At 46.8% G+C, this 15707-nt stretch overlaps 1 protein-coding gene across 1 annotated transcript in view; it reads left to right on the top strand.

The window, feature by feature from the left end:
• The window catches only part of LOC306662304 (CUB and sushi domain-containing protein 1-like), a gene marked incomplete at both ends in the record, with an annotated part of 221578 nt that overhangs the window by 78349 nt on the left and 127522 nt on the right, over window positions 1–15707 (top strand). Inside the window, one exon of the mRNA XM_079141801.1 lies at window positions 7719–7822. Within this exon, the coding sequence (XP_078997927.1) occupies window positions 7719–7822 (104 nt within the window). The remainder of the gene's footprint in view (window positions 1–7718; window positions 7823–15707) is intronic.

Below are 15707 nucleotides of genomic sequence, written 5' to 3'. Positions count from 1 at the left end.
TTGATAATTTCTAGATGTGGACTTGATACTGTATTGCTTCTGAGGAAACAGCTGGCAAGGGCTTGCTTCTGATGCATGACTTGAAATTGAATTGGTGTGTAACAACTCCTGGCACACATGTCTTATCCAAGAACAACAACAACAAAAAAGTAGTTGAAAAGTGAAGCCCCTCCCCCACAAAAAGGCAAAATGAAAATAGAGCTGTCAATCAGGAACTCAGGGATGCCCATGATCCTCCCTCTCGTGGGTACATGTGCACCTGTGTGCAGTGTGGGCATGCATACCTGTGCACTCTGTGCCTGTGAGTGTGCATGTGCATGTGTGCAGGGAGAAGGCTGATGCGTTTGGGCTTGGTTTTCTTCATCCTCCTTGAGTCAGGGGAGAGGACTTCTTATTTCAATGGACTTTTCTTGAATGGCTTTTTGGCATCTGACAAATTACCACTAGGTATATACTTCTTTATTGTTTGTGGAGCAATGCTTTTATTTTGTCTATGAATCAATTCATAAAAACCCAGTAATACCTAAATCCCTTTTGTTTTACAACTGTATACTTGTCCTTTTTTAATTTTGAAAATGAAAAGACTGATGTAAGTATGAACATAAACTTAGAAGACATTCTTTCAACAATACAATAATTTCTTATGAGGTGTGTGTGATTCTCCTTAGTTCAGAGTAATATACTAAATTCTTTTGTATTTTTAATTTGTCTCATACCTTTTCAGGAAATCCTGGCCTGATTTACTAGGATATATCTCCAATTTGAAAGTTACCATTTAATTTATCCTAAATTTCTCTGAAAGTAAGTGACTTTTTTCCTTTAAGAAAACACCACCACCCTAAACCTGAGAAGTCATTCTGTAAGTCTGTACTACTCTTAAGTTAATCATAATTGTTTCCTTTCTTCTACTAACTGCTATGCCAACAACATTTTGGTAAAACTCCCAAGAGAGAAAAGTTTAATAAATAGTACCACATTATTAGAAAATAAAAAAATCAGTTTGACACTTACTGGGGAGTGGTGTTCATGGGACATGGGATTCGAGCTACTGATTTTTCCAGGCAGCTACCTGTGTTGCAGACCTCTAGGGCAGGTTTCAGGTCAGGTGGCAACAGGCTCGAGGCTGCCATCTGGATGTGCCTGTCACCTGGATATCATCGCCTGAGCAGTTCTCCCTAGCATCCTCACATCCCCAGCAGAGGGATGCCCGTCCCTCCTGAGTGAGCTCTGCTCCATCTCCAGAGGACCTGTGGCTCAGTGGAGACTGGATCTCAGCATGTAGGAAATCATGACTTAAGTTTTTATTGGTAATAAATTGTATTGAGTTGGGATCAGAAAAAAAGACATAATTGCAGCAGGGTCAACGTTTCAGAGAAAAACTTTAAAATGAGTATTTTGTGAGAAAAGTAAAAATAATATTTTTGAAAATGGAGTTCTTGCCTTCCTGATGTGTAAGTGAATGTGACCGAAAGCTATCTGAAAAACAATGCATCCACACCCAGGATTCTTAGCTGACCTTCAATATCTTGCTCTAAAAACTGCAGGGTGAGCCTCGGGCCCTCTCTTGCTTTTGCTTCCTGCTTTGAAAGCCAGAGAGTCTGAAGAGCGAGCTTCCAGTCCCTGAGTCTGTGCCCCTGTGGTGGGAGGCGGCTCCTGTGCTCCCCTGCTCCTGCCCCACCAGCTCCTGCCTGTCAGACTCCAGCCTGGGTCCTGACACCACAGGGACCATTCCAAGCTCAGCATGAAGATCGGAGCGTTTGCATTTGTACCAAGGGCCAGCATCGGATGGCCGTCTCAGGCCACCGAGTGTCCTCCATATCCTCTGCTACTTCCTCTGCTACTATTCTTCATCTCTGTACTAGAAGCAGAAATAATTAAACCCTTCTCCAGGATCCTCATCCTCAGTTCCTGTCACCCCTGCTAGGAGCGTCACCCCAAGGCTGCACAGCCACTGTCACTGGATCTGTGCTGCCTCTGCTAAGTCCACTCCAGTGTCTTCCGCCACGGCAGCTCCGCAGATTCTTCTCCTGCCTGCGCACTGGTGTCCTCTGCCGGCCCCGCCCCCTGGGGCCCTGTCTCATCCGTTTTGCACTCGGAGCAGCACACGACACTGACACTCACGGTTTCTTGACCTTCAGCTCTGTGCAGCTTCCATGACACACGGTGGTCTTGGCTTCCCCTCCTGCCAGTGCTTTGTAGATGGATCCTGGGTCCCTGGCTTCCAAGGCCCTCCCAGCCCTCCTCTCCTTCTCCCCGGGTCCTGTCCTCTGAGAACCCTGCTCAGTCCTGTTCCTTCAGGCACCATCTACAGCTCTCAAATGTTCACGCCTAGCCCTGGCATAAAGTCCCAAGTCCCTTTGTCAATTCTGAGTGTTTATGGGGCTGCATGGCTCCACATAACTTCAGGGGTGTAGAAGAGCCCTGTCAACACCCTCTGAACTTCCTAAAGAGAAAGTTCGCACACAGATCTCATTTTTTAACCCTCTACCTAACTCTCATCTCCTCTGACCAACTTCTCCCAGTCTGCCATCCAGGCGCACAGGCTAACTCAACTTCTCTGAGATAACTCTTTGACCTTCCACTCTAGTGAGATCATGTGACCTTTGATTTTTCTGTGTCTGGCTGAATTCACTGAACATAATACTCTCCAGGGTCATCTGTGTGGTCACAACGGACAGGACTTACTCTTTTCCTGGCTGAATAGTACTCACCTGTGCATATACACCACATTTCATTTTCCATTCGTTGACCTGTGGACAAGGAGGCTGAATTTGTATCTCCGCTTCTGTGAATAATGCTTAAAAGAGCCGTCCTGCCTGGGTGGGGGGTTGGGAAGGGCTGGTGGAAGGACAGGTTTGTAGAGGAATGAGGTAGGGAGACCCAAGGTACAGGATTTCTCTTCTGGAAATTCAGAAGAGTATCAGCATGGTTTTTAGGCGCCCCTCGATGTTACGTCAAGCCAAGGTGTCTAGTGAATGTTTAGAATGAACAGTTTGGGGGTTACTTGGGACTAGGCTCAAGTTTCTTATTTTGAAAATTTTCAAATTTCTTACTTTGAAAAATAAGGTGATTTTGATTTATTATGTTTGGTATCCTGATACATTCAGTGAAGTTTACAGAATTGTGTTTCCATGATTACCGTGGGCAGGCTGAGGACAGGGATACGAGCTGTTCGCAGTACGAGTCTCATCAGAGTCGATCTGTGGAGAACAGTACATACGCCATCTGCGCTTTTCTTTAAAATACTGCATAAGATCTTTATCATTCAGTCTGTTGAATGGTTCAGAGTAGTTGAAAAACCTGAGTACATGGTTTAGGCACTATAATAATACAGGTTAATATTCTGGCTTACAATTTATGACTTTCCCATTATTGCCAAAATACTAAAAGTGGTGTGTGGGTGCCAGTGCTAGAGGCAGGCCTGGACGTTGGGGGGCTTGGTTGGTGGGAGCAGACATCGCCTGCTGCCTGCTCAAGCTGTGTTCTTGAGGACTGGGCCCCACTGCGTTCCAGGGAGCAGCGACGGCTATCCGCTTCTGACTCCTTGGCTGTGTTGGTGATGACCTGCTCCTATTGTGACTCTATCGACACTCATTTTCTCAGCTCTGTCAGCATCACTCACTGAAATAATCTGCAGTTCTCAAAGAAAGGTCAGCTCTGAGCTTGGTTTCCCGACATACTAAGTCCCGCATCATTCGTCTCCTGCTTTACAATTGAGATGATGGAAGATCAGGAGACGCTGGCAGGAGTTTTAGCAAAGAGGCATAGACACTTGTGTGCGCCTCTTTTGCATGAGTTCTTTGGACTGCACAATTGCATAAAAACTTGTGATGCCCATTGTTTATGGAATCAGGCAGGTTTTTCTAAACAGAACAAATACACTAATGGCAGGTTTCCTTGGCAGCTAGTATATACACATCCATATTCGTAGCCAGTGTGGGCTCATATGTTTATCATAGATTGAAAAGAAGGATGAAATGTCACTATATGTTTCTAAGAATATTTTATGATAATTTCTTAGATACCTGAAAATAATTATGTTAAAAGTAATAATGGATCGTGGTGACAGAATGCCACATCACAAGCCAGGAGCTTGAAGACCCAGAGCACAGCAGCCAGCTCGAAGGCCCTCAGCAGCAGTGGACCCCAGCCGTGTTCCACAGGTGAACAGGACAGTACCTTCTATAACTGGAAGCATGTTCTTAGAAAGGACTTCTGGAAACACAGAGGGTGAACTCAAGACTGCTAAAATGACAAAATAAAGCAACAGAAAAATATCAAGACAGCATCTCACGGAACGGCTCTCTCCGCAGGCCTTGTCCACTCAGGCACAGTCCAGGGCTCTGTGAGGCCTGTTGCACACAGGCTGCTCCTGTGTCCACAAAGCTGGGATGGTCAAGTGGGGTTCCTTGGTGGTTGGCACTTCTGCTTCCAGGAGCTTCCTGGTCAGCCCAGCCCTCCGGGGCCCTCCTGGGCTGTTCCTGCTCAGCTCAGGCTCCGGGAACAAATGCACTCTTGAGCTTACACGAGGCATGCTGTCTCAGCCAGAGCTCGAGGTCCAGGCCCAGATAGCTTCCCATCTGCCTCCTGTACACAGAGGACACCGGTCTGCTGGGTTGTGCCCAAGCTGGCAGGGGCACGCAGGAGCACAGCACACATGCCTCCAGCTTTGGAAGCAGGACGGTCTCATCCGAGCTGGGTGTCCGCTGAGCAGAAACCCTGCTGTCACAGCTGCTCCCTGGGTTTGAGCTGTGCAGTGAGTGCAGGTTAGTCCTGGTACCCAGACAGCAACATGCAGTGAGGACCGCCGGAGTGTCCCTCAGCCAGCCTGGTGAATCCATCGCCTTGTGCCTCGATTTGGTAGGATGGTGCTGAGTGTACCCTGTCCGGGGATTCCGAGTTTACCAGGTGACAGGTGCTTCTCTCAGGGTTGACACAGGTATCAAGGAAACCCATCCGACTTGGCTCTCTCTAAATTCCTCCCCACTTCCTTGTTAAGAAGGTTGAAGAACAGTTAGGTGGAAACACTGGGGACCCTCCAGGAAGGGGGTATTTCCACCTAACTCCAGGAAGGGGCAAAGCAAGAGAGGGGGGGAAATATTGCATATTGGTTTAGAGTTCTTTTATTTTTTAAAGTAGAGTTCATTCTGTACTAATTATGTGAAATAAATTACACTCCGATAGCTGGATAGCATTCTTCAATAATAAAAACTATGACTTTTTTTTTTTTAACAACTAAAGGCTTTACTTATTCTATAAAATAACCTGTACTTAACTAGTGTATCCAATTTATGATGCTCAGGGTAAAACTATGCATAATCGTATTATGCTTGGTATGTAGCAATCTTTCCTTCCAAGTCCAATACCAAAGTGTGAAAATACGGATCCTATTAATTTATTTAAAATCCATCATTTTACACCATTTCTGCTTTATTCTTGATTTACCCAGAAGTCTTTTGCATGCAAGCATATAATGCATTTCTAGCAGTCCAAGGAAATCACAAGTCAGAGGCAGAGACGTAGACCCAGGAAAGGTAGCCCAGGTACCGCGGCGACTTCCTTCACGAGACACCACTCTGATCTTCCCGGTGACTGGGGAAGGGAGGCGTTGTAGGTCCGGAGCTGAAGCGGCTCCTCTCTGCTGCCTTCGTCTAGAACAGGCCTGTGACTCCAGGGCACCTATGGGACCAGCCTGATGGCTGCGGCTAGTCTCGGAACAGGTTCCCAAGGCGGCATCTGGGGACCACTGGATCTGCACCTTGCACTTTCAACAAACCAGAGATGAAGGGCACAGCAGCCAGGGCAGGACCAGGCAGGCTAGGTGAGGGAGGGACAGATGCCCAGGGCTCCATGCCACCCGTCACCCACGGGTTACAACGCATTATCCTGTCAGCCTCACTACATTGACTGCTCTGGATGGGAAGTTCAGTTAAAATATAACCATTTCTATTTCACAGCCTCATGTTCATCAAAGGCTGCTTTTTCTGACAGACTGGAAGCCCCACAGATGGGCCTGAGCCTGTGTTTTCCCTTTCTACCAAGCATCAGTAGCAAGGAAGGTCAGGTGTCCATCAGGCAACAGCCTCTGCTGACCAAGGAGACTAGACTCTGCAGAGACTCCTCAGCCGCCTTCACCACCTTGACAGAATTGTGAAGTGGCTGTTCATGTATCCCAGTCAAATGCACGGAGGTGGTGCAGCCCAGCCTGTGACTCGTGACACACTGGCCCCGGTGACCCTGAAGCCTGGTTCCAGGACCCTGGGCAAGCCAGCCTGAGTAAGCTCGTCAGGAAAGGAACAGGACCACCAGGTCTTAAAGGTGTTCCTCTAGCGCACGTTGGACATGGTCACTCAAGGGAGAAGGAAGAAGTACAGCTGCCGGGTGCGCTGGGTGTGCTGCTTAGGACATGACGGGTTAGCACTGCGATCAACCCCTTGCCTGTTTCCTGACGGAGTGCCAGAGTAACGTATTCACATAAACACTGTTAGCCATTTGAAACACTAGTTTTTAAAATGAATAATAATGGGTATGTCACTAATTTCAATAAGGATTTCAAATACCAAAAAGTACGTATTCCTTGTTTACATTGCTTTGGACAGCGCTGTTCAGACCCTGCACACTGTGCGAGCATGCTCTCAGCACACTTGCTCCCGCCAGGCTTAACAGACAGACTTGATGCCTTTCTGTAAGCTTCCAAGTTTCAGCCTTACTCAGTAGCTCCCACAATGTGCTTCCGAGGCTGTGAGTGCTGCTCTTCCGGTCCTCCCTCCTGTCCTCCCGTCTGCATGGCCTTTCTCTTCCACATTTAGATCTGTCGATCTAACACCTGCCTGTCTTCCATCTGTCATCAGCCATTCGTCATCCATCCCTCTCTGACATACCCTCCCTCTCTCTATGACCTATCCACCATCCCTTTCATCTATCATCTATCCATCAATCGCTCATCAGCCATCTACCTATTCATCCACATGTTGTCAGTCTGTCATCTACCATTACCTATGTATCTGACACAATCTGCTTCTCTTCCTTCTAAGCCTGGGCACCCAGTGCTCCAGACTATTCAGGATAGATCTGGCTGTCTATCCCTTACTCACAGTATCAGTCAACGAAGAAAGTCGTTTTTCTTCCAGGAGAAAGGTTCTCTGAGCTACTGAGGTGCATGTACAGGGGCAGAGCACCTGCCTAGCGCGCAGGACGTTCCAGGTCCTATTCCCCGTGCTGGGCGGCGGGCAGCAGAAAGAGACTTCAAGGCTTTGACTTGGAGCCTCGGAAAGAAACTGAAAAGTTTTTTTGTGAAAAATTAACTGAAATCACTAATTAAAAACATTGATGTGGGGTATTCTGGGTGACTTCAAAACATGCCTTCTTAACTGTGTTCATTGCTTCTTTAGATCGTATGTTATGTAGTTGGTCTAAACAACCTAAATTTTAAAGTAGATATTCAATGGGTACTTGACTGAAAGTGTGGTCGTGGTTAAACTTCCTTTCAGAGCACGTAACAAATAACTTGGAACAAATAGAAATTTTGAATTCCACAGATGCCTATTAATTAAGGATTCTAGAATTTGTAGACTCATCGGCATAGGTACTTGAAGACATTTGCAGATTTCCTGTAGTGCATCGTCACTGAGGAGAACGACTCGAGACCACAGCTGGACGGGTGTGGCGTGAGTCCGGAGCGCCTCATGCTCAGTAACTCTTCTGTGCTTTGGATTCAGGTCATCAAGCTTGCCTTTGAAGAGTTTGAGTTGGAACGAGGCTATGACACCCTGACCGTAGGGGACGCCGGGAAGGTGGGGGACACCAGATCCGTCTTGTATGTGTGAGTATGTCCTTGGTCTTCTCTTGTACACCCAAACTGCATGGCAGACACACGTGCCTGAGGCTCTGCTTCAGGTGTTGCAAGGTGCCCTGCCCCGCTAACCGAGTGGCTTCCAGCTTGACTTTGCAGAACTGACTGCAGATTGTTTAACTTTCCAAATTGTTAAATTGTTTTTCCAAAATTAAACAAGAAATGTGTTCATAGCAAAACTACAGCGAAGTCTAAAAGTGGAATTGATGACTGTTTGCTTTCTGCCCCCCTCAGCCCCTCTTTGCACTTCCCTGTGGTTTTATGTTGTCAGGTGTTTTTGGAAGAAGAGATGGTTTTTGGAATAATGTTTTCCAGAAAGGCTTGCATGCTGGAAAGCTGCACAGTAAGCCAGTTATTCTGGGGACAGAGCGTCAGGGTAGCCCGCTGTGTACTCCGGAGCCCTTGTCCAGAGTCCTGGCAGGAAGGCCAGTGGCCCTGGGTATGTACCTCAGAAGACCCGCCCCTCCCCTGCACCCAGCCAGTCTCCCTGCAGCCCTGCGCGCCCACCTGGCTCCTCCCTGTGCGGGCCTCACAGACAGGCCTTGACAGTTTTTTATCACACCTGTTTTATCAAAACCAGAAGTGCGATTTGATTTGGTTTCCTCATTGATCAAAGGTTTCAACACAGAGAGAAATATTGTCCTGTCTCATTCACTGAGGACCAGCTGTTGAAACCACGGACCCAGAAGCGTCACTGGTTAATGGAGAGCTGTCCGCAGGGTTTCCACCTCTCTCCTTGGTCTGCCTAGCATATGGCTGCAGCTCTCTTCCTGGGTGAGATAGCTGCCCCTGAGAACCTCGCATGTGACTTTCCTGGAACAGGAATGTGCTGTGCTCACTGCATCCGTCCTTTACAGATGACTGAAGAGACAGTCACAGTTTGAAAAGGTGGACCCTCCTGTCCATGCCTCGTGAACAAAGGGCCACGGCAGGCCGCCGGGCCTCCGTCTCCCATTTCTTGTGTTCTAGCATCTTTGCAAATGAGTCTCTGTTTCTAGCTTATCTTTTCACTGACCCATTCCAACCAGTGCTGTTGATAATTAGAATCCTTTCCCTGGCTCACGGCCTGGGACAGCGCCAGGTGCTGTGAGCCTTTGTGTGCAGTGCACCGTGCTGAGTCCCCAGGCCCATGTCCTTCTCTGGGGCTTACTGTCATCTTTGCACTGCAGCAATGTCCCCATGCTGCCCGGGAAACCGAGGCCTGGTAGACTGGGTTCAGGCTGAAGATACCCAACTCACAGACCGACTGCGTGCTGGAGAAGTGCCTGGCTCAGGGGTGCTCACGATCAGCACCTCACCTGCTCAGATCCAGGGGCTCGCTCACTGTCAGCACACAGGCGATAGCTGTGACCCGGCAGGTTCTCCTGGCAGTCTCTGCCTCCCTCCCACTAGCCCCTCTGCTTGCATAAGCAGCCGCGTGGTATACATCTCTGCACACTGATACATCGTCATGGTGGACTCGTCTGCTTTGGGAAAGCTCCAGCACAGCAAGTCCAGGGGTGAGGAGTATCTTCAGTCAGCTGGATCTGTGTTCCCAGCTGTCCTGGGACACCGATGTGCTTACTCCTGCCCCACAGCAAAACATGAAGGGACGCGTTTCCCCAGACTCTCACCAAGCAGTTACATTCTTATCTGAATTACTAGAGGAAAATTTTATTTCTCCAACTTTACAAATACAGAGTCCTAGCAGGGGGAGCCCAGGTATCTAGCTGGCAAACTTCTGGAACGGTGCACACTGCCTGGCTGTGGCCTGGGACACTATTTGCAAACTGAAGTAGCAGATGGAAACAGGCAGGGAGTCAAAGATGGAGTTTCTGGCTGCAGCTCTGCTATTTACTGTCTCTGTGACCCTGAGGGAAGTCATTTTACCTCTCCATACCTCTGTTTTCATGGCTATAAAATATGTATAATAAACTTTTCCTGCCTGTGGTAAGGAGAAAAATGAAATAATGCACGTGAAAGCTCTGGAGAGCTAATAAATGTAACCCCATGTAAAATAGCTTTATTATTACCATAACATCTAATTTAAGAAAGGATGTCACTAAAATAAATGAAAGAAATTTTTAAGTAAATGCAAAATTTAAAATATAAATGCAGCAAGTTAATGTCCTATAAAATCCCATAGGTTACTGTTAAGGGTCTAAAATCATACACTCATTTTTTTTAATGCTGTTTGTTGTTAAGAAAGCAATGGCAAGCTATGTATTACAATGACATCCGTGTTATTAGGGCCTCTTCTCAATAGCTGGAATCTATAAAGGAAAAGCTAAATGGCCAACTGAATCAAACTGAGATGCCCTTTGGGAAGCATAATGTAACCAAGACCAGTTAGGCATTTCATCAGCCACAGTAGAGCAAAGAAGAGCCACTGACTTATTTCCTCAGTGAACCAAATTACAGGAGAAGAAGAGTCAGAGGCTCCCAGCTGGTTTCTGGGACAAACAGGTAATTTTAGACAATGCATCAGCAAACACTTCTGAGCACTTACATGCCAGCCGATATTCTCAGCGTGGAGTTCATAATCTAATTGGAGAAATGACAGATGCATGGATCAGTTAAATAGTAGATAGCACACAGAATCACAGGCTCTCAAGACACACATCTGAGATCAAAGAGGCATTAAAAATCTCCTTTATATCCAAATGGTATTCACTGCCTCACCCCCATGTCTCCTGGCTCCTTTTCTGAGGGTCTGTGGGATGCTCGACACATTTGGGAAGAGAGATCACCTAAAAATGAAATAAGTAACCCTAAATGTGGTATTAAAAATTCTAATTTCTGTTAACGGTCTTTTATTTTCTCAGCTTTTGTGGTACAAGAAAACAGCAAGTGAGCGTTCAGGGCTCCTTCAGTATGCCAGGTTTCCCGTGAGATGGAGGAATGTACTCAGGTTCTTTTTCCAGAGCAGCAGAACCAAGACAAAAATCAAATAACTTACTTAACAAATCTCTGTTGAGCTCTTTGCAAGAATATATATTGATAATTTTCTTGAATTTAATTTGCAGACTGCATGGGGAAATATTGGCTCACCTCGCTTCCCTCTGGCCTTGACAGTTATTAACTGGTGGCAACTGGAGATTGCATTAACTCAGGACGCACTGGGGATTGCGGGCACAGGATGTGGTTTTAATGTCCACCCTCTACCAGGATGAATAGTCACCATGAGGGAGATTCGTGCAGGCAGGATTGAGGATTAGCAGATACCAGGCCAGTTGGACTAATCCATCTCTGTGGAACCTGCTCCTGGCGAAGGCCCAGTCCTGCATGGCCTGTGCTTCCTCTCCCATCTCCCTCTGTTCCTGGGCTGAAGGGCCACATCCTCCCTTTATTAAAAGTCCCCAGACTGTCGTAGGAGGGCAGACCCTAAGCACCGAGGTCGTGTGTTTCTATGTCTTTGATGTCGTCACAAGAGTCAATCACTACACATCGGGGGCCGTGGAAGAATACTTCAGCAGTTCATGTAGGTGTAAAGAAAGATGAGGTTTAAATGACCTCTCGATAGAAAGGCTGTTTTTTATTTCTAGAAATCATGACTAAAAATCGATCCAATTAGACATTGGGTCCTTGGGACCCTGGCCCCACACTGTTTCTGCATTTCATGGTTTTCAGTGGCTCGGCCTGTGAACCTGGTTCCGCTGGAGCACAGATGACAGTCGAGTGGCCGCTCTGTTCTTGACTCTGGTCCACATGCCATCTGCTTTTCTTTCTCTGCCTCTTGTCTGGAACTTCTCAGATTCTTTGAAGAAATATTTAATGAACACCAAACACTAAGGTAGAACTCAACAGGGAAAAGGGAAGAGTGAGCCACGGCCCTGGCCTCCAGTAGTGTCCTCACATGCGTTTTATGTAACAGCGGTAGAAACACAAGCCGACAACACAGCTTCCACTTCACACTGCCCCTCATCGAAGCACGTGGCCTTCCTGACATGTGTATCTGTCAGTTTTAGTCTGGGATGGAAGAGGCCACAGAAGCTTTAAAGTTTCTTAACATTTATTTAATTAGGTTTTAGGAAAATGTTCCAATTCTAGGTAAATTTTGGCTGTGTTTGTAGATTTTTAAAAACTAAGTCTACAAAGCACACTACTCATAAAATACACAAGTTTCAAAAAATAAAATGGGTGACATCAAAATGCTAACGTGATTTTGCTATCAAACATAACCGTCAGATAATGAGTCATTCAGCTTTCTGTCACTGTGACCAAAATCTTCCGCGTGAACAACTGCAAGAAGGGAAGGTTTGCTTTGGCCCAGGACTTCAGAGGCTCACTCCATGGAGATGGGCTCCACAGCTCTGCCTGAGGTGAGGCAGTGCACCATGGCAGAAGGACATCAGAGCATAAAGCTGCTCAGGTCACAGTGGCCAGCAAGTTGAGAGGAAGGGTGGGGGAGGGCTGGGTCAGGAGAAAGCCTTCCAGGGCACACCCCTCGTGACCACTGCCTCCAACCCCATCCACCAATCCACAGTTCACACCTCCTTCCAGTAGACCTACCAAATTATTATTTTTTAAATTTTTACTTTTATAGACTGCATTTTGATTCACTGTACACAAATGGGGTACAACATTTTGTTCCTGTGGTTGTACACGATGTAGATTAACACCATTGGCGTATCATACGTGTACAGAGGGTAATGATGTCTGTCTCATTCCACCATCTTTCATACAGCTGCTTCCTCCCCCTCTCAGTTTCCTCTACATAATCCAAAGTTCCTCCATTCTTCTCTTACCCCTCCCTCACGCCCACCACCCCCATTATGGATCATCATCCACTTATCAGGGAAAACATTCAGCCTTTGGGTTTTTGGAATTGGCTTATTTCACTTAGCATGATATTCTCCAATTCTGTCCATTTACCCAAACCTGCCATCATTTTATTCTTCTTAATGACTGAATAATATTCCATTGTATATATATACCACAGTTTCTTTAACCATTCATTTATTGAAGGGCATCTAGGTTGGTTCCACAATCTAGCTATCATGAATTGAGCAGCTATGAACATTGATGTGGCTGTATTTCTGTAGTGTGCTGATTTTAAGTCCTTTGGGTATAAACCGAGGAGTGGGATAGCTGGGTCAAATGGTGGGTCCATTTCAAGTTTTCTGAGGAATCTCCATACTGCTTTCCAGAATGGCTGCATCAATTTGCAGTCTGACCAGCAATGTATGAGTGAACTTTTACCCACATCCTCGCCAACACTTATTATTGCTCGTGTTCTAACAATAGCCATTCTAATTGGAGTTAGATAAAGTCTTAGAGGGTGGTTTTAATTTGCATTTCTCTAATTACTAGGGATGATGAGCACTTTTTCATATATTTGTTAATCACCTATATATCTTCTTCTGTGAAGTGTCTTCCCAGTTTCTTAGCCCATTTATTGATTGGGTTCTTTGTATTTTTGGTGTAAAGGTTTTTAAGTTCTTTATAAATTTTTGAGATTAGTGCTCTATCTGAAGTGTGTGTGGAAAAGATTTTCTCCCACTCTGTAGGCTCTCTTTGTACATTATTGATTGTTTCCTTTGCTGAGAAAAAGCCTTTTAGTTTGAATTCATCCCATTTATTGATCCTTGCTTTCATTTCTTGCACTTTAGGAATCTCGTTAAGGAAGTCTGGTTCTAATCAATATGATGAAGATTCGGGCCTATTTTTTCTTCTATTTGGTACGGGGTCTCTGGTGTAATTCCTAGTCCTTGATCCATTTTGAGTTGAGTTTTGTGCAGGGTGAGAGATAGGGGCTTAATTTCATTTTGCTGCACATGGATTTCCAGTTTTCCCAGCACCATTTGTTAAAGAGGCTATCTTTTTTCCATTGTTCGTTTTTGGCACCTTTGTCTAGTATGAGATAATGCATTTATGTGGTTTTGTCTCTTTGTCCTCTATTCTGTACATGTCTATTTTGGTGCCAATACCATGCTATTATTTTTTACTATTGCTCTGTAGTAGAGTTTAAGGTCTGGTATTGTGATACCTCCTGCCCAGGATTGCTTTGGCTATTCTGGGTCTCTTATTTTTCCAGATGAATTTTGTTAGTGCTTTCTCTATTTCTAAGACCTATCAAATTATTCACACCTCACGTGGATGGATCCTCTGCTGTAGTCAGAGTCCTCACAATCTGATCACTTCCTGAAAGAGCTCTCTGGACATTGCTCACTGGGGACCAGGTCTTCAATTTACCAGTCCTTGGGGAACATTCCATACCTGAATCTTAACAGATATTAAGAGTAAGTAGACTAGGTGGGCGTGGGGCTGCACACCTGTAATCTCAGCAGTTTGGGAGGCTGAGTCAGGAGGATCATGAGATCAAAGCCAGCCTCAGCAGAAGTGAGGTGCTAAGTAACTCAGTGAGACCCTGTCTCTAAATAAACTACAAAATCGGGCTGGGGATGTGGCTCAGTGGCCGAAATTCTTTTTCTATTCTTAGAAACATGTACAAGTTCCAAGAACTGTTAAACCCACCCACGGGTGATTCCAGCACTACAAGAGGCCTTCCTGTCAGTGAGGTACCGTCCCTGCCCCTTTTGAATTTTGTTGTGGAGATGCTGCTATTTTGGTGGAGAACCGTTGCCCTCTAAGTGCAGGAGGCCCCATGGCTGTGGTGACCTCTGTGATCAGGCGGTGGCTGTCCCTGAAGCCGTTCCGGCATTATGCCTGGAATGCACATCAGGAACCATGGCCCCTGTCAGCAGAGTGGCCTACTTTTGGGTCCTGTGTTGCTTTGTGTCGTTGATGGTCCAACCTGCAATCAGCGTTGCTCCCCCATCAGTAGGGAGTCTATGCCAGGGCAGGAACTCCGGATCGCTGTGAGCATGAGACAGGGTCAGGACCAGCTTGCCCAAGTCACGCAGGACTGAGTGACCACAGGCCCCAGCTTCATTGTGCTCTCGGGACACCTCCATGTTCTGGGCTTTTGGTCCCCACCACTCTGCAGTGAGGAAACACAGGCCATGCCCCTGGCGTTTGAAGTGGGATGCCAGCCACTACAGAGGCCTGGGGAGGCAAGGTGGCCCGGGGATGCTGGGGGCTCACGGAATGTCGTCTTTAGCAGTGGACTTCTGGGGGGGGGGGGGAGATGCCTAGGTCTCCAGGGACACTTAGCCTGAAGGCAACACCTGGGAGGGACAGGGTGGTGTCCACTCAGACAAGCTCAGGCCCTGACAGCCTGGGCAAGCAGCAAGAGATCTTCCAACTGGCCTGGCTTCTACACCACAAGCATCACCCCAAGTGGCTTTCATTAAAGGAGCCAAAAAATACAAGTCTGTCTATAAAGCCTCTGAGCCTGAAGGACGTGGGCTCTCTTCCATGATTCTTCAGACAAGAACCCTTCAAGCTTTGTGTTCTTTGATATTAAATTAACTTTAAAGGGAAGTTTAGTTTTCTGGAGGGTGATACATGCATCGAAAGAGGAAGCAGCATGCATTTATAGTGCAAAAGCCCTGCGCCTGTCTTCTGCCTCTCAGCCTCAAACGGTGTCAGGCCACATGGAAGGGCAAATGAAGATGAGCTTCAGAACCATGAAGAACACTCAAGGAAGGTACGCTCTACCACTCTGATTGTTATCTATGCCCCAGCACGAAAACTGCTGCAGCCCTCTGCAGTGCTGGGTTCAGTGTCCGGCATGACTGTGGTTAGGGAGGAGGAGCAGGAGACCTGAGTGGCCAGTGCATCTGCCCCTGGGGCGTCTCTCAGCACACATGGCAGGTGCCAGTTTCGGGCTAGCTGTGGACAAGGACGGCTCTAACTGATGGCTGTTGAGAAGGGAAGCCGCCTAGCTGACAGCCGAGCCCACAGTGTGGCCGCAGACCCCAGCCCAGCTTGGCCGGTCTCCTCAGTGGACACCTTTGGCAAAATACCAGAG

Source organism: Sciurus vulgaris (assembly GCF_902686455.1).
Source record: "Sciurus vulgaris genome assembly, chromosome: 5".
NCBI classification, from domain to species: domain Eukaryota; kingdom Metazoa; phylum Chordata; class Mammalia; order Rodentia; family Sciuridae; genus Sciurus; species Sciurus vulgaris.
This window is presented reverse-complemented; position numbering and strand designations above follow the sequence as displayed.